A 16641-nucleotide genomic window follows, 5' to 3' on the forward strand; every position below is an offset into this window, starting at 1 on the left:
TGTGTAAGTACTGTTGTTGGACGTTCCTTAAGGCCTCGTCTTTCACAGCAACCCCATGTATAAGTCTGCCACATGATGTTTCGAACGCGGAGATACTGAAGCTCCGAAGCGGGAGGACCGTCGTTCATATGTTAGGCCCATAGTCTGATGATCACGTAGAGCATCATCTATATAAGAACATGAGGCAGCATTATATACTAGAACTCCGAAGCTTCAATGGCAAGCGCAAGCCGTTGCTGAATCGGCAGCGCAAGTCGCTCAGGCGCATCATAGTCGATTGAGAAGATGCTGACTGCCGTCTCGCAACCCGCGCTGGTGGGAGTCTCGCCAGGGTCCTCTCGGACACCGTTGATGTTCGCGTTCACCCCAGTGGCCTCTCTATATGAGGAGCAGTGAGTTGAAATCATGAGTAATGAATCGACCCACGTACAAGTTGGTGCTGATCGGGAAGCCGGACGTCGTGTTGATGGAAATCTGGTCCACGACAGCACCTCCCGTCAAACGGGTGAACCGCAGGGGAGGCTGCAGAGAATACTGTAAGTCACCACCGGTCGTAGACCCAAGGTTAAGCAAGACGTACCGCCGAGCAGTTGGCATCAGGTCCGAAGGTAGGAATGTTGACGCTGTGAGTAGTGCATCAGTTACTGCATAGTGCGCGAGATCAATCGAAATACGAACGACATGCCGACACCCAGAGGGAGAAGACGTTGCTTCGTTACGTTCACCCCATTGGCAACAGCACGGACGACGTCCGCCACGACCTGGAGATGGGATGAGCTAGCTGACTGCTCAATGGACTAGGATAGCAGTACCTTGGCAGCAAGGTTAGCGGGGTCGCTGGCGTCATCCGTAAGGGTCATGAAGGAGCGGTGAGTGCTGTTGCCAGCCGAGAAGGCAATAGCCGGGTACTGGGATGTACGAGCCATGACGTCAACGCTCTCTAGCCCGAAGTGAAGGGAGGACGTACACCACGCTCTACAGATGTATAGGTAGCGCCCACCGTTCCGCTCAAAGTGAACACAAAGGGACCGTTGTTCTGTCCCTCGTTCGGACCAGACACGACGAGATCAATCGGAGCACTCCCGAACTTCTGGGGCGCAATGATGTCAATGCCAAAGACAGCCTAGTCACACGACACCACTAATCAGCCAACGACGTGCATTTCGGAGGGAGATCGCACCATACCGTGGCAGCAGGCGTTCCGTTGAAGTAGACTGGAACGAGAAGTCAGGACATCTGACTAGCAGTCCGGCCGGGACAGGTGTAGGTACTCACACAAGTCGCCATTTTGGGAGTCCTGACCAAAGTATGGCGCGCCGACGGGTACAGAGCCGAACTCGCCTCCAGGCTCGGTGATATTGGTCGTGGGTAGGACGAAGGTGCCGCCCTTGCCCGACTGCTGTACGGCGGGGCTGCAAGACATGTTAGCAAGGACCGATACATGAAGACGCGTCTTACTCACCCGACCAAGAGCACATCGTGACCATCAGCTTTCAACGCGTTGTAAGTTGCACTTCGGGGAGAAACACGTCAATTTGTCTATCAACCAGGACGCGTCGGACGCATACCGAATGTTGGCTGAGGCCCAACTGTCGTCGTTGGTGAGCAGAATGTTGAGACCGGCACTGCACGACACGAGAGCGAGCAGAGGTGCGAAGGGCTTCCACATTTCGTCAGACAGTCAGTGGAGGATGGTAGGCTGCCCGAGGGGTGGTGAGGTCAACCGCAGCAAGTTGAATGAGACATTCTGCGCTGCATTTGTACTCGTCGGGACATTGGAAAGATCATGCCGAGCCTCGTTACTATGTCAGGATCCTTGCCCGGACGGCGTCCATGTCGGCGAACCGCGCTGTTCGAGAGCGAATAGGCAGCACCAGCTCGACACACGTTTGTGCGCTGTGCTGGCCTAGTGTGAGACGCCCCAGCCGAGGTTCGGCGCGGGCTTATTGATGACGCCGTGTATAACGGCACAAGTCGATGATGTGAGAAAGGTACTTCTCGCAGATGGTTCTTGACATTCCCCGCACGACAATCCTGGAGAATCCCGGAGAAGCTGAGGAACCTTGGCACAAGTCCCTCAGGCACTGGAACAGCGGATCTTGAAGCTTGTAGACCTGAACGCTATACATTAGTACGGCCCCGAGCGTACAGTGCGAACAACGGCACTGGCATCACCGAATATCTTGCACGTTCGCGCACCGACAGCATTTGTTTCTGAAGCCTTCAACAACGTGAGCTTGCCAAATAAGCCAGTTGTAACTGCTGCCCCTCGGACATAGCTTGAGAGCACGTCTGTTGGATGAGAAGAAGAAACGTGCGAACAAACAAATTGAAGACCGGCAGGGAATCCACGGTCGTGGCTGGGTCTCATTGAAGGGTATCGAATGTGATAGCAGCGTGGGGTATACAAGTGTCCGATAAAAAGCCCAATATCATCTCGGTAAGCAAGGGGAAAAACAGCAGCTAAGTAGCGTCGGGAATGCAGGTCACCGGTCCTTGTCCGCGCTCACCAGGTCCGATGCAAGACGAGCCAGCATCTGCTCTGCGCGCGGATTTCGCGGGAATGTCCATCCGTCGCCAGTACTGCCATAGCAACACATATGAGTTGTGCGAATAGGGTCAGATTTGGCTCCAACTCACCAGGAACCACCGATCGCAATACGATACACCCATCCCCATGGCTTCGTCCATCCAAAGACCTGTGCCCAGTTGCCCTTGAAGCCCACGTCATATAGTCGCAAATGTCTGTGCGCGTCCCGTACAAGCATACGCTGCTCGAAAGACAATTCATGCTCTAGTGGCGGATCCGAGAGCCTGCGCGAGTCGGCGTTGTCCGGGAGTGTGATGTGTCGAAGGAGCAGGAAGGGCGACAATGACTCGAGTGTTGTTTGGTTTGTGGAGATGAGATAGAGGTGATATACGCAGAAGGAGCCGATGACCATGCTGATCACGATGCCATAAAATGCGAGGAACATCGCATGTATCGGTGTTGTCTCGTCGATATCATGAGGATGCGAGAATGCCCACCACACGACCGAAGCGCAGAGTACAGCAACATAAACTGCAAGCAGGGTCACACAGCAGAGGAAGTGTACGAAGGACGCATGCGTACGGTGGCCCTGCGATAGACGTTGGTGAGTGGGCTTAGTCACAGGAATCATGCAAACTTACGATGCACCTGTGACCGAGCCACATACAGTGATGATCTGTCGGAAAGATGAGACCGTCAGCCGTACGCCTCGAAATCCCTACGCCAATGTTACATAGCGCCAGCCATGGGCAGAGCTTGGACAACGCAGAATTGGCTATCACCGCCGTTCTACTTCCATCCCGATGATGACCAAAACGGCCGGAAAGACAACTTGTGTTCGGTACTCACCCATCTTTAGCACGCATCTCCCGCATGCTCCGCAATGGTGCGCGCGCTCCGGCTTTGGTGCTGAGCACTTCTTACACCACTTGCCCGGGCCATGCGCCTCCTCGCCTTCTGGAGGGGCAAGGAGAGCCTCGAGGAAACTCTCTTCTCCGTCTTCAGATGCATCTTCGCCTTGTGACTTATCTCCGACCGGTCCTGGGTCGCGCGCGAGTACGACGATAAGGGACGAGAAGGCAAGAAACGTCAAGGTATAGACGACGAGCATGTGCGCGCTCGCGTAGAGTAGAGCGTCATGTACGTGGTAGTAGTAGTTTACGAAAATGAGGAGGAGGGAGGGATGAGGTGCAAGAATCATGAGAACCGCCACTGTGGCAATCAGGTACGGAATGGAGATGTCAGAAGGGACAGACAGGCTAGTATAAGAGCGAGCAAGACTTACGGAGTAGAGGGAGGTAGTGATACCATCGCTTGCGAATGATACGGTCGGGGCCGGGAATGTCGTCGTCGTCGTCGTCAACAGGACCGAGATGTGGAGGAGCAGGGAGTCGACCGAGGGAAAGCAGAGGTGTGCCAATATTCCGAGGCATCTAGTATACGCGTTGTGTAAGGTGTAGTGTTGCTGAAGTATGCACAACGGAATACTGAGGTCAAAAGAAAGAGTATAGAACGAGGGTCATGGAGGTGGCATGCGCCGTTGTCGCCGTGGTTGTGGTCGTGGTCGCCTGGACGTCCTCACCGAGCGTCGATCGACACTCTCCGAAGCGAAAAGCTGTGCATGCGCGCAGCTGTCTATTTGAATCCCCGGATCTGGACCGCGTTCGATGCCGCTCCTGCTCCCGGACCCCGATGAATGACCATGCTCGCAGCTCTGCTTACCCCTTCAATATGGCCGCTCAAGCTCGTTGAACACCCTCCCAGTTCTGATGAAGTACAAGATTGCTTGTCAGCAGAGAACAGGGCGAACCCTTGTCCGTGTGTTGTCAGGTACAGGGTTGAGGTTACGGGCGGACGGATTGGAGAGGTGAGTTGTCAACTCCTCGAGACCCCGCTATCCACATTACTAGGAGAGCCTTTGGACGTTGCCTTGTCGTCCATGTCGTCATCCACAAGTAAAAGAGCGGTTTTCAGGGGTGTGTACGTAGTACATGCTACTACATCATAAGCGTGTATCGCCAAACAACGAACGTGCCGTGGCGACGACGTTCAAGTTGCTCAATTATTGATGTGGCAGCCGACCTCTCACCGCCTTCCCCCAAAGTGAGTATGTCACGATCAAGACTAGCTACGTCGCAGTCGAGTCGAGTTCTGCACGCTCCCACCTTGTTATTACAGAGCCGCCAAGATATACACGGATAGCTGTATACGTTCTCCGTTGGTCGAAACGCACGATTGTATGGGGTACGGAGAGGATTGTGTATTACCGCAACAAGATCAGGCTCTTGTGGACACCTAGTTTTATGAGCCACTGCTAGGAGCCATCCCCATCCCTCTTACATGACTCTCAATCTGTGTCGTCATGCCGAGTCTTTTGTTGGCGTATCTGGTGAGCTCCTATTAGTCTGCATACATCACAGGTTGTGCTCAGTCATACTGACTCGGGTCGATAGAGGAACTTAGATTTGAATGCCCTGTTGCGATGTTGAATCGAGGCCGCACTTTTGTATGGCAACAATTGGCATGCGGGTGCTAAAAACCCCCGGAGAAGGTACATGCTACAATTCACACAACGCTCTTGGTGCTTGGTGCCTCGTCCACATACATACGATCACTTTCTCCATCAAATTTGAGGAGGATCGGCAACTCGTCTGGTTGTGAGTGCACCCATCTTTGTGTAATACGGCATTATAGATGTCTTTATGACATTTCGTTCTGGTTTTCAGGTGTCGTGTATATCTTCTGCATATACAGGGAGGGCGGCTTATCTCGCGACATGGGACGATGAAAGCATCGGACGCCGAGCTTAGCATCTGGATGGTCGGTGCATGTACGTGCAGCAGCCGGCAGGGCAGTGGAGTTGCTATCGAAGCAGACAAGCAGTATTATTGAGAGAGTACGGAGGATGTAAGGGGAGGGGAGACGATCCGTAGATATATATACGACCGGATGTCAGCAGGAGAAACTCTGCAACGGAACGTTGTCGCTTGCCTCCATCATCGCCACTGACCGTGTCGACGTCTTGTACGCTACCACCAAGGTTGGGACGCCAACTCCTCCACGCGGCTCTCGCGGCTTGCCTTTCATTCACTGGTGCACAATCCGCCAAGCGATGGCCTCGGTCGAGGGCGTCCCCGCGTACCTACAGCCCGGAGTCTCTGTGTCACAACCACCCCACCTGGAGGGTGATCCATCTCTGGCTACGGAAATCTTGCCCGGTCCTCCTCCACTTGCCGCTATCCAGCAGCTTGGAATCCCGAGGAAAGACCACAAAAAGACTACTGTGACATTCTCGTACCTACCCGCGTCCGACCCAGGCACGACATATACCACCCATTTTGCACTTGGCTCCATTTCCGCAGCTCCCACAGATATGGATGGGACTCGGAGAAAACGAGCTCGTCTGGACAAAGGGTACGTCTCCTTACCGTTCTGTAGTTGAAAAATTGCTGACATGGTCCTTGATACTTGCCTCCCTGCGCGCTCGTGGCCGCAACGAAACTTCGTCGGCCACGATTGATCTTCCAACGCACTGTCTCCCTCGCTCACAGGGCTGAGAGCACCAGATCCCAGCGTGCCTCTGCTCGAAGCCTTGCTGTGTTGGCAACGCCCCCCGACCCTATCATTGTGCCAGAAGCGACCGCTTCGTCATCGCACGCACTGTCGGACTTTGATCCTGCCCTCCTCCCTCTCGACTCTGACGACGCAATGGTCTCTCGGGCAACTTCGGCTCATGCAGAGGATACGCCTCCGGAAGTCCCGGAAAGCTCAACACGGCATCGCACGCGCCCCACGAAGGATAAGGGGAAGGGGAAAGGGAGGGAGAGGGAACCAGCGGTGAAGGTCAAGGAGGAGCCGGGCGTGGTGTCGTTGGAAGTTGCCCCCTCACTGGTGCGTGTTCGTATATGCACACATCCCCCCATCGTTGAGCTTCTATGTAGTCCAACGAGGACCACTGCTCTGCATGTCGGTCTCTTGGCGCTCTCGTGTACTGCGACGGCTGTCCCAGAGCTTTCCATTGGCTCTGTCTGGATCCCCCCATGGAAGCGAGCGACCTTCCTGAAGGAGAATCTAGATGGTTCTGTCCGGCGTGTGTACTAGAGCAGGTAAGCTGCCGAATCTCTTCCTCGATATCGTCGTTGATCAGTGCCACGGTTAGCGACCATCACCCAAACCACCAACATCGCTCAAATTTATGGCCCCGCTCGTTCACGAGCTCTCCAACAAGATACCCGCCGAGTTTCAGCTGCCTCAAGACATTCGTTCCTTCTTTAAAGACGGTCAGTGCATGGACTCTGTTCCGTCGCTGGCTTACTCATATCGCTGGGCAGTGGGAACTACCACTAGGGGTACTTATCAAGATATGTCCGAGGTCAAGCAAGCACGGTTCAAGTGAGTTTTCGTCTCATCATCGATATGTTGGTGCTGACGGACTCCGTACAGCCGACATGGCCAACTGGAGGACCGGGACCCGTATAGATTGAAGGACCGCAATGGCGACTCGGTGCTCTGTTTCCGATGCGGCACCTCCGCTCTCCCGCCCGGGATGGCAGCGGATACTCCCACTATGAAACGGGCCAGGAGATCCGTCGCGAACAATGTCAACAATTACGAGACCGGCAGACCCATCATCTCCTGCGATTACTGCCATCTGCACTGGCACCTTGACTGTCTTGAGACGCCCTTGAGCGTCATGCCACCTTGGTCGAAGAAATGGATGTGCCCGAACCATGCTGAGGGCGTTTTGGTGAGTCTGGACCAGCTTATCGAGCTCTACACTGAGCTTACGGTCGTTGCCCGGAGCAGCAACCGAAGCGTCGGATACCTCGAGCAAATGCCACGCCGATCGATATCACCAAAACACGGCAATGGAACAACGGCATCATTGAGGTCATCCAAGCAGACACTGCCCCGCAGCCTGCACGCGTTCCAGACAAGCTCAACATGGACGAGGTCTTGATCAACGGCCGACGATATCGAGTTCCCGAGAGGATCATCACTCTCGACTTCTGGGACAAGATAGCGAGAAATCGCCGAGGCGAATCTGCATCAGAAATGTGAGACATAGCATTGTGTACTCCTGATATCGTACTGACGCATTCCTAAGCAGGGAGTACCAAGTTTCCAGTGCACTGTCTTCGCCTCTCACATCACTCAGCTCGTTCGCTGATGACCATGAGAGCATCACACCTTTCTCCATCGATGGTGCCAACCACACCCAAGATGACGTGAACATTGCTCAGGTCGGTCGGTCTTCCCGCCGTCGTCAGCGTGGTATTGAGGGGGCTCCTGCGCGTCAGATGCTCTGTGATATGCAGCTACATGGCTCGTCCAGCTCGACTGTTCGTGGGGGAGCTCGTGCGAAATCTCGCACAAATGGGGTGAGGGCCAAGGCTGTCAAAGTAGAGCCACAGGAGGTCACCTTGCAGGTGCGTGAATCGTGCCTCTTTTGTGCAGAAAAACCCTGAGTTGGCGCGTGTAGCACAAGGAGCACAAGGCGCACAAGGGCACCGCACCCTCGGGCAGCATCTCTGCGGAGACTTCGCGTCCTCGGCGCCCTGCAGCTTCCCATACCGTCTCCGCTCGGTCACGATCGTCAAAACGGTCTGGCCGTTCTGGAGACGATGAAGTACCGATGGATGTCGACTTCGAGCTACCCCAGCTGGTGATATCTTCCGGCAAACGTCCGGATGCTCGTCGCAAGGCAGCCAGGCCCCCGGAGCCAGTTGGTCATGCCGTTCAAGCGTCACCCTCGACCGCCAATGGTGTCCACCTGACCACTGCGGAGGGCGATAAGACTTCCACTGGCCAAGGCGCGACAGAACCTTCCTCATCGTCCATCTCGTTGCGCGCGAAGAGGACCCGTCAGCCCGCACGTGGGAAGGCCCGTGCCGAGCTGACTATCAAGCCTGACCCTGATCAAATGGACACAGACCTATCGTTACTCGCGCCTCCACCACCCAAGGCCAGTAATAGCAAGAAGAAGGCTTCAGCTCACGCCCACAAACCCGTCACTCCCCCTGCGACCAATGGTTCAGTTCCGAATCCTATCCCTACGTTGAAGATACGTCTGCCCAGGATCGGTGCATTCACCTCCCCGTCCACGGTGACCGCCCAGCCCTCCGCTACTGACGCTTCCAAGGCATCGCCCACCAAAGCCGCTAATCCGGCTGCTACCGCTGCCGCAACCCGCCCTCGGCGTTCGTTGCGGCGGCAAACGTCTGTCCCTACCCCTTTGAACTCCACCTCCGTAAGCGAGGCGGGTTCATCTTCTAGGCGCAATGACGCTGGGCTCTCAGCGAGCCCGGTCGAGCCGTTCTGAATGCACATCCGCGCACGACAGATTCCCTACATATCGTTATTCTATCGTGTCCCGTCACCCGCTTTCGTAGCAATACTGTACGGCAATGTATTCCATCTTCGTCGCAACTCTCTGGCCCGATTGGTAGGGATGTTGCTGTAATAGGGCCGACTTGTTGTGTTTCGGTTGGGTATGGCACAAACCGTTTGGTACCCTCAGGCGCTTCTGCGGTTTGTTCACGACCTCCACGAGACATTCCCGGCGTTTCTCTTTAACATCCTACCCCGCACATCACAACAACAGCGTGAAGTAGCTTTCTCGTTCAATCATGTACTTTCTTGCGGTAAAGCCCAAGACTCCCACAATATTGAGCGGTGAAACCTCATCTGTCAAGCTGCCGGGGTATGAATTATGGATGACCTACGTGCGTGTCGACGTCGATGACAAGCTGTTACTACCACGATTTGCTATGAGATGTCAGCTACATTAAGGCTTCATCATTTTAGATTGAAAACGTCCATATACTTCCAACACGCATCAAAGTTCCCCAGTTCATACGCGCTATGGAGGAGACTTTGCAAGCCTATCCTCACGCCGCTGGACAGCTCCTCCGGGACGGGGACCAATGGGAGGTATGTCAACTCGGTACACTGCCTTCCCATTGTGCATACCTCACGTACCAGCAACACAGATCTCACTGACCGCGTCTTCCATCATGGTGGAAGTCGAGGATTCGGGCACGGCTTCCTTGGGATTGGACCAGCACCCGTGGGTCGTACAACGCAATCTAAGCCGATTCTTCAGGTCAAGGGTTTACGAACCATCACGCTATCCTTCAGACCCGGCTCTCATTCATTCGCAGCCCAGCTCGGATAGCGTTCACTCCCTTCTCTTGATCAAGTTGACTATCACCCAAGAGGAAACCGCCATCGGCGTGTCATGGCACCATACACTAGGCATGTCCTTGGATCTCGCGCATCGCATTTGTGTTGAACGTGTTCGCCCTACCTTATAGGTGATGCTACTGTCTTGCTGCGATTCATGCAGCTGCTCTCTCAACGATATCAGAGAGACGACCGCCCCGCCCCCGCCCTACCAACGCCATCCTTCACAAAGCGTTTCTTTCGCTCCCCAGACGACGCCTTGTTGGAAGCATACAGCCCGCTCATGCCCCATCTGGCGCATGCATGCCCAACGGCGGACCTAGGACAGCGATATGCAGCCATGAATCGAGACACGGCGGAGGTCGCCTTCAATGTCACGACGACTCAACTTCGCAACCTTCGAGACTTGATCATGAAGCGCAAAGCCCTGGACGTCCGACCTTCTTCACAGGACTGTCTCACGGCATACATCGTCAGCGTGATTAATCGACACAGCGAGATCCCAATCACGAAGATAACCAATGCCGCAAGCGTATGTCTCCTGATTCCGATGCATATCATGTGGCGTCTCTGAGTGATCCTGCAAGTACAGAGCAGTTCCTGGCGCTGTAGAAAGTCCAGCTGTTGCGGGAAACGCCATCTATATCGTGCGTGGTAGTTTGCCAAGCCTGCCATGATGTGCTGTTGTGATTGACATAAGTATCCGCTTGACAGATCCCGTGCGACCTAAGTCCTGGATCAACGCTAGAAGATTCGGCGTGTTCGATACGACGGTCAATCATACGCTCTCGCGAACCTTCCTTTGTGGAGGAATACATGAGTGTTGCAAGCCACCTCATGCTATCGGCCGCTAATGCGGGGCGGTCCATGTTCTTTGCTGCTCCTCCAGGTCACGCATCCGTCAATTCCAACGTAGCGTAAGGAACTTTCTATTGCTTCCCACCTCCACCGCGGATTGACTGTAACCCTTTCATGTATCAGGATCTCCTGGCACACGGCCCACTTCGGTTTTCCGACGCGCATACGATTTCACACGTCCGGAATCAATGACAGATACATTCGTGTGTTTTTCTCAAACCCCGACCCCGATTACATCAGGCGCACTGTAGAGGGGGAATTGGCAGCCCAGATACCCACTGTAGACCGCCCGGAGGGTTCGCTAGATGTCTTCTTTGCTGTAGAGTCCAGGATTCGGGACGTGGTTCACAGGAACATAACGACGGACTTGGACAGTCCGATGTTCCCTGAAAACGTCATAGCATAGCCAATGAAGATGTATCACACATGCTACAGCATCGCGTGTCCATCGCGCAGTTGAAGGCACCTCAGGCTGGATATTCCTCGGAGGCGGACTCGGGATCCGACGAGGCGCTCAGCTCGTCCCAAAAGGGCAATCATATTGGAAGGCGACCGTGACACAGCCTTGGTCGTTCTCGTTCTCGGACGACTGCGAGTCCAACCTCGACTCAACCGACGTCAATAAGGTGGTCCGAGGCTTTTTACGGATCGGAGAGACTGCCATCTCGACGTGTTTACTTTTGGCGCAGATATCGCCCAGTATGACGCCTACTCTCAAGGAACTAGTAGATCAATGGCTCCGTTTAGATCCCGTAAGGTTTTGATGTCTCTATACTGCGGTGTGACATCTCACATATGGCTATATGCAGAATGAGGAGACTAGAAGAGAGATTGAACAGCTCATTGCAGAAGGCAACGACGCAGAACTGCAGAAACGCATGAGGTGAAGCTTTCTTCACTGCCAGCCAATCGCTTGTGCCACTGACGCACACCCGGTCGTCAGCCCACGCATTGAATTCGGGACTGCGGGTATATGTGATCAATGTATTCATGCAACCTTATGGTGCTGAATCGTATATATACAGGCTTGCGAGGAAAGATGGAGGCGGGATGGGCTCGCATGAATGACCTCATCATTATACAAGCGTCTCAGGTAGGATTATATTGCATCGATGCCCGTTCTTGCAGCTCGATTGAACGATCTATCCACAGGGCCTGTGTGCGTACGTTATTGAACACGTCCAGAACGCACGCGACCGCGGAGTGGTTGTCGGCCATGACCACCGCTATCACTCCGAGAGATGGGCCAAGTTGGCTGCAGCAGCATTCATCGACCAGGGAGTTCCCGTATACTTCCATGATGGTGTTGTTCACACTCCTCTGTATGCCAGTCGTGATCTCTTTTCTGTGCAGATCTGACCCCTTCCCCATGCGTGACTTAGTGTCCCTTTCACCGTCAGGACCAAAGGTGCAGCCTGTGGAGTTATGATCACAGGTTCGGATTTGTTTTCGTCTTGTGGTCATCTTTCACTAACCAGTCCTAGCGAGCCATAATCCAAAGGTGCGCACGTCCGCACTAGCTTCCATGAGTCGGCATTGAGTTGTTGGTAACATTATAGCAAGACAACGGTTACAAGGCAAGCCCTATTTCTTATTGGGCATGTCTGACACTCACCCGAATACTTTGAAGGTTTATTGGGAGAATGCCGTCCAGGTAGCTTCGTGTCGACAATGGGATTGACATCATACTCATTTGGACCCAGATTATCGAGCCCCATGACAAGGGGATCTCAGCGTCCATCAAACAACAGCAAGAGCCTCGCCCTTTAGATCTCAACTCCCTCACAGCTTCTCCGCTCCTGAAGCAGTTTGATGACGTTGCATATTTCGATTATATAGGCTCTCTTTGTCACTATCGGTATGTCGTTCGTTGCATGCTTTACCTCGTCCTTCCAGACGCTCTCGAGCAGGTCCCTCAACACACAGACACCATTGAAGTTTGTGAACACTTCGATGCATGGAGTCAGCGATGCCGCAATGACAAAGGCCTTCCAGTTGTGTGGTTTCCCGCCATATATCCCGGTGATAGAGCAGCAGAAGCCGGATCCCGAGTTCCCTACAGTCAGATTCCCGAACCCAGAAGAGAATGGTGGGTTCACTTGACCCGTTGATATCGATCCATGGACCTTGGGCTAACTCGTATACCAGGTGCTTTGGTACGTAACAAAGTTGATTCCGGGTGTAACCGTGTTGAAACATCGGTCAGGATCTCGCGATAGCCACCGCAACCCAGAGTGGGGCCGACTATATCCTGGCTCAGGACCCCGACTCAGATCGTTTTGCTGCAGCGGAGAAGAGGTATATCTCACGAATTTCCGGAAGACATAGTATTTCTGATCATCATTCGTCGCCAGTGCGGATGGGAAGTGGATACAATTCACCGGTGACCAGCTCGGCACGCTCTTGGCCAGTGCCTGCCTCGACAACTACAAAGAGTCCGGGAAACCAATATGTGAGTAGCTTGCAGATACACCGACATCACGCTTCTAATAGTTGGTGATTAGCCAAACTCGCCATGGTTGCATCTACCGTCAGCTCTAAGATGATCGAAGCGATGGCACGTGCGGAAGGATTTAAATTCGCCGAATGCTTGACTGGTGAGCTCGTTCTGGATCTCTATAACAGTCTCCACAGAATGTTGCTCTGCAGGCTTCAAGTACATCGGAAACACCGCCCTCACCCTCCAGCAGGAGGGCTATGAAGTGCCCTTCGGTTACGAGGAGGCGATAGGGTTCATGTTTGGCTCCCAGCTGCGTGATAAAGATGGGGTCGCAGCATCGGTCGGTACCTCCTGCTTAGTCTCACACATTCATATCTCACGACCTTCACAGGTCGTCTTCGCCGAACTGGCCGCATCTTTGCAAAGGAAAGGCAAGACGGCTAGCAGCCATCTCAGGGAACTATACGCAAAGTGAGTTGTGCCAAAAGCCATGACCTCAGCTCAAACTAATCCAAAAATTGACCTTAGATACGGTTTCTTTCAGGTGGGTGGCTGCGAAGGCACAATTTTCACCTACCCTGATTGTGATTCATCTGCAGACGAGCAATTCATACTTTATCTGTACGGAACCGAGCACCATCGACTCGATCTTCGCGCGTGTCCGCAACTTCGATGGCAAAGGCACGGCCACGACGCCGAGCTACCCCAAGTCAATTGCTGGGCTCGAAGTCACCAGCGTACGAGACCTCACAATCGGATACGACAGTGCGAATCCGCCGAGTTACAAGCCTATGCTCCCGCTTTCGTCTGGCCATATGATTCAGTTCAGGGCGGAGAACAAGACAGACGGCACAAAAATCACGCTCACGACGAGGTGAGCATCCACGTCAACCTTCTTCGTGTACCTATTCAGTAATTGCACCTGGTAGAACGAGTGGGACCGAGCCCAAGATCAAGTACTATCTCGAAGGGAGCGGGCAAGACGCTTCTGCCGTAGCAAGGCTTCTGCCCAATGTCGTTGAGGAGTTGTCAAACAGCTGGATGGAAGCAGAGAAGAATGGGCTCGGGAAGCCCTGAACGTCTGTCAGCGCAGGATGTGCATATAGCATTCACATAGTGGCAGTAAATACACGGCCCCACTAGTCAGATAGCACCAACCAGTAGATCGAACGCGAGTTCAAGACGATCAAGACAGCAACGCTCTCCGCTGGTCATCCAACGCCTTCGCATGCTGCCACGTCTCTACGCTCAGCGTCGGTTCATGCAATGACAGCGCATGCAATCTAGGAATTATCAGTGGTGGTACTGGCATCTCACTGAGACCGAGGTTACTCACTTAGATACAGTCATCCAACGGATGAGATCGTCAGCCGTCACGTTCCTGTCCCTCTGCCGCTCGAGTACAAATTGAGCTTGTATGTGCTACGAGGAAGCGTATTCAGAGCCGAGCTCAACAGCCGCCCAGCACCAGGACATACTTACCTCGGACGTGGCCTCAGGCACCTGGACCTTGCCGCAACGGGCACCAACCACCAGGTCCCTGAACGTTGCAAGTTTCTCGGGAGATGGCATCTTGATCTGGTCGGCAGGCTTATATAAAGCAGCCACGGCCGCGGAATCGTTGGGGGCGCAAAGAGGGATGTTGAAATCGGTCCGGAAAAACGCGCTCTTGCGCCCTTCCGTGACTATGATGCAGCTTATATCCGTTGGGAACGAAAACTGGCTGAATGGAAAGACGTATGCCAGCGTCTGTGCGTCCATTACCTCTTGTAGCGCTCGAACGTTCATGATACCTACGATTCAGGTAAACAATCGATCGCTGGATGCGCTACTGTTGTAGGAACTTACCTTGTTCCAGTAGCTGGCCTTCACGCACACCGCCCTCCGAGACCAGCATCACTGTTCCCTGAGGAAGCTGCAGGACACCTGCGTGCAAATCCTCGTCCTTGCTCTCTGGTGTGTACCTTGTCTTGTTGAGACTCTCCAGTGAAAGGTTAAGTGGATATGTTAAAGGGAGCAGAGCAGCCAATACTGCCGAGAGGGTGGGAACCGGCGTCGCAGATGGTCCCACTGTAGATGGTACCGGGGGCGGCGCTGGGAATCGCGAGACCACCAGCGAGGGTGGGAGAAGAGGCGGGTGACGTGATTGTCTTATCGCACGTCAGTATTAGGATTGCACACGCGTAACTAGCTTAGCACTCACACTCGAGCGATGCACGAGAAGAGCACCCATTCTGCGGCTCGTAGATCTCCACCAAGTGCTTCTTCTGCCATCCATCTGATGAGCTCACGGCGTGTATCAGCGTTGTCTTGAGCTATTGGCTTCGCTGATTCCCCGATTGAAACGCCTTGATGATTCTCCTCAGTTCGCCGGACGAGTCGGGGAAAAACACGGGGAACGAGGCCTGGGCCGTGAGATTTTGTGAAGAGGACATGCAGCGTCGGAACTTCGATAGCGATCTCTTGTGTACGATCCAAAACGCATCTGAAAAGCAATAACTTGGTATTGCATTCAGGAGGTAATATAGCTCACTTACGCTTCAGTGGATATGATCCCGATGAACGTAACTATGTCTGTCGACTTGAATGTCTCGACCTCGTTTCTATCATAGACCTATTATAGGGATGTAAGTACAAGCCATTTCACAAATTGACACTCGCACTAACCTTGACCTGCAGGCCAATGTGGCCACGATCGGAGTGAGGAAATTTGTGGGAAAGTTGGAGGACGGGCGGCGTGGACGCAGTAGCATCAACGGCACTCTCCTGACCTAGCTCAGAGTTCAAAGACTTGCACACAAAGGCGCAAATGATCCTACACATACCACCCTCGAGCTGATCCAACTCATGAGCGCACCATTCTGACTCGGCAGGAACGCTGGTCGCCCATAGGACGCTGCATTCCTGTAGGTGGGTATAATCCACTTCCCTGGCACTTGAACTGCTCTCGGCTTCGGCTTCATATATCCCCCAGCCTCCACAGGAGCCATCATTGTGTTTCGATAGATACATCTCGGTAGACAGGGAGGTATCCTGCACCATGGCACGGAAGCGCACTAAAGAGCGGTCCTGATGGGACTGTGGCGGACTGCTGACATTGAGTGTTGGAATCTACGCCAAGTGTCATGATTCCATGAGCTATCACACGCGAGGATCATGACATGCGACATACCCGCTTGTATGACCCGGGTGTCTCGAAGAGCTGAGAGAAGTGTTCTGCCACAAAGCGAGGGAAATTTTCCGCGTTGCCATGCGCACGATACAGCTCCTGTAGCACTGTTGTAGGATCCTGAAGAGCCTGTGTCCGATAGTCTGCAGCCATGATTCGGATGGTCGTGGTCAGTAGTCAAGGGCACAAGCTGACGCGTCCTGACACTCATTATGGGACGCGATAGGTCACGATCACGCGTTGCGGACGTCACGTCACACCCAAGAACAGCGGCGCAAGGAAGGCCGCCCTGGGATACATTAACAAGGTATAGTACGGTGAGTTGTTGGTAATCAAAGCACGTACAATCAGTAAAAAAGTCCAAATGTAAGGCTGTATCGTATATAGTATGCGAAAGTCCGTGTGCGAGGGAATGACCGTAAGTGCTAGTAGTACACGCTGCATAGCATGAATACTCCG

At 53.7% G+C, this 16641-nt stretch overlaps 6 protein-coding genes across 6 annotated transcripts; 3 read left to right on the forward strand and 3 right to left on the reverse strand.

Annotated features, from left to right (window-relative positions):
- Positions 1–108: 108 nt before the first annotated feature.
- Positions 109–1990, reverse strand: L226DRAFT_180069 (sure-like protein). Its single transcript, XM_067672704.1, has 10 exons — positions 1569–1990; positions 1463–1513; positions 1276–1412; positions 1186–1214; positions 968–1123; positions 813–908; positions 679–761; positions 581–623; positions 431–522; positions 109–378 (listed from the first exon to the last, which is right to left on the reverse strand). The coding sequence occupies exons 1-10, from the start codon at positions 1667–1669 to the stop codon at positions 198–200; spliced, it is 969 nt and encodes a 322-aa protein (XP_067540338.1). The 5' UTR covers positions 1670–1990; the 3' UTR covers positions 109–197.
- A 121-nt stretch (positions 1991–2111) lies between these two features.
- L226DRAFT_529969 (zf-DHHC-domain-containing protein) lies at positions 2112–4108 on the reverse strand. Its single transcript, XM_067679730.1, has 5 exons — positions 3816–4108; positions 3380–3742; positions 3172–3206; positions 2641–3119; positions 2112–2583 (listed from the first exon to the last, which is right to left on the reverse strand). Exons 1-5 carry the CDS (start codon positions 3961–3963, stop codon positions 2487–2489), a joined length of 1122 nt encoding a protein of 373 aa, XP_067540339.1. The 5' UTR covers positions 3964–4108; the 3' UTR covers positions 2112–2486.
- Positions 4109–5642: 1534 nt separating this feature from the next.
- Positions 5643–8852, forward strand: L226DRAFT_454842 (uncharacterized protein; the record flags this gene model as incomplete). The annotated part of the gene is made up of 9 exons (XM_067675208.1): positions 5643–5944; positions 6082–6421; positions 6472–6636; positions 6690–6810; positions 6862–6922; positions 6974–7277; positions 7337–7587; positions 7638–7959; positions 8028–8852. 9 exons carry the CDS (start codon positions 5643–5645, stop codon positions 8850–8852), a joined length of 2691 nt encoding a protein of 896 aa, XP_067540340.1.
- Positions 8853–9216: 364 nt separating this feature from the next.
- L226DRAFT_550071 (uncharacterized protein) lies at positions 9217–11002 on the forward strand. The gene is made up of 6 exons (XM_067682724.1): positions 9217–9463; positions 9523–9787; positions 9847–10247; positions 10303–10362; positions 10430–10632; positions 10697–11002. The coding sequence occupies exons 1-6, from the start codon at positions 9395–9397 to the stop codon at positions 10977–10979; spliced, it is 1281 nt and encodes a 426-aa protein (XP_067540341.1). The 5' UTR covers positions 9217–9394; the 3' UTR covers positions 10980–11002.
- A 155-nt stretch (positions 11003–11157) lies between these two features.
- Positions 11158–14288, forward strand: L226DRAFT_478253 (phosphoglucomutase first 3 domain-containing protein). The gene is made up of 20 exons (XM_067676784.1): positions 11158–11325; positions 11383–11456; positions 11517–11542; positions 11599–11666; positions 11726–11895; positions 11956–12008; positions 12058–12074; positions 12133–12150; positions 12204–12227; positions 12277–12431; positions 12481–12662; positions 12722–12729; positions 12780–12871; positions 12928–13025; positions 13078–13170; positions 13223–13353; positions 13405–13484; positions 13542–13557; positions 13613–13887; positions 13943–14288. The coding sequence occupies exons 1-20, from the start codon at positions 11275–11277 to the stop codon at positions 14088–14090; spliced, it is 1779 nt and encodes a 592-aa protein (XP_067540342.1). The 5' UTR covers positions 11158–11274; the 3' UTR covers positions 14091–14288.
- On the reverse strand, positions 14097–16356 carry L226DRAFT_557156 (uncharacterized protein). Its single transcript, XM_067683158.1, has 9 exons — positions 16186–16356; positions 15839–16124; positions 15681–15784; positions 15551–15627; positions 15217–15498; positions 14862–15163; positions 14496–14806; positions 14350–14435; positions 14097–14296 (listed from the first exon to the last, which is right to left on the reverse strand). The coding sequence occupies exons 1-9, from the start codon at positions 16333–16335 to the stop codon at positions 14200–14202; spliced, it is 1695 nt and encodes a 564-aa protein (XP_067540343.1). The 5' UTR covers positions 16336–16356; the 3' UTR covers positions 14097–14199.
- Positions 16357–16641: the final 285 nt, after the last annotated feature.

The sequence above is a fragment of the Lentinus tigrinus genome (assembly GCF_003813185.1).
Source record: "Lentinus tigrinus ALCF2SS1-7 unplaced genomic scaffold L226scaffold_3, whole genome shotgun sequence".
Lineage (NCBI taxonomy): Eukaryota > Fungi > Basidiomycota > Agaricomycetes > Polyporales > Polyporaceae > Lentinus > Lentinus tigrinus.

Coding starts and splice junctions, on each gene's coding strand:
- L226DRAFT_557156 (XM_067683158.1), bottom strand. CDS start 16,335: ATGGCTGCAGACTATCGGACACAGGCTCTTCAGGATCCTACAACAGTG. Junction 15,785..15,838: donor GTTGGATCAGCTCGAGGGTG/GTATGTGTAGGA, acceptor ACTCTGAGCTAG/GTCAGGAGAGTGCCGTTGAT. Junction 14,297..14,349: donor CGTTGGATGACTGTATCTAA/GTGAGTAACCTC, acceptor GATAATTCCTAG/ATTGCATGCGCTGTCATTGC.
- L226DRAFT_550071 (XM_067682724.1), top strand. CDS start 9,395: ATGGAGGAGACTTTGCAAGCCTATCCTCACGCCGCTGGACAGCTCCTC. Junction 10,363..10,429: donor CGGGAAACGCCATCTATATC/GTGCGTGGTAGT, acceptor TCCGCTTGACAG/ATCCCGTGCGACCTAAGTCC. Junction 10,633..10,696: donor TCCGTCAATTCCAACGTAGC/GTAAGGAACTTT, acceptor TTCATGTATCAG/GATCTCCTGGCACACGGCCC.
- L226DRAFT_529969 (XM_067679730.1), bottom strand. CDS start 3,963: ATGCCTCGGAATATTGGCACACCTCTGCTTTCCCTCGGTCGACTCCCT. Junction 3,743..3,815: donor TCACTACCTCCCTCTACTCC/GTAAGTCTTGCT, acceptor TGATTGCCACAG/TGGCGGTTCTCATGATTCTT. Junction 2,584..2,640: donor ATTGCGATCGGTGGTTCCTG/GTGAGTTGGAGC, acceptor TTGCTATGGCAG/TACTGGCGACGGATGGACAT.
- L226DRAFT_180069 (XM_067672704.1), bottom strand. CDS start 1,669: ATGTGGAAGCCCTTCGCACCTCTGCTCGCTCTCGTGTCGTGCAGTGCC. Junction 1,413..1,462: donor CACGATGTGCTCTTGGTCGG/GTGAGTAAGACG, acceptor CATGTCTTGCAG/CCCCGCCGTACAGCAGTCGG. Junction 523..580: donor CTGATGCCAACTGCTCGGCG/GTACGTCTTGCT, acceptor TATTCTCTGCAG/CCTCCCCTGCGGTTCACCCG.
- L226DRAFT_478253 (XM_067676784.1), top strand. CDS start 11,275: ATGACGCCTACTCTCAAGGAACTAGTAGATCAATGGCTCCGTTTAGAT. Junction 13,171..13,222: donor ATTCGCCGAATGCTTGACTG/GTGAGCTCGTTC, acceptor GTTGCTCTGCAG/GCTTCAAGTACATCGGAAAC. Junction 13,888..13,942: donor AAAATCACGCTCACGACGAG/GTGAGCATCCAC, acceptor TGCACCTGGTAG/AACGAGTGGGACCGAGCCCA.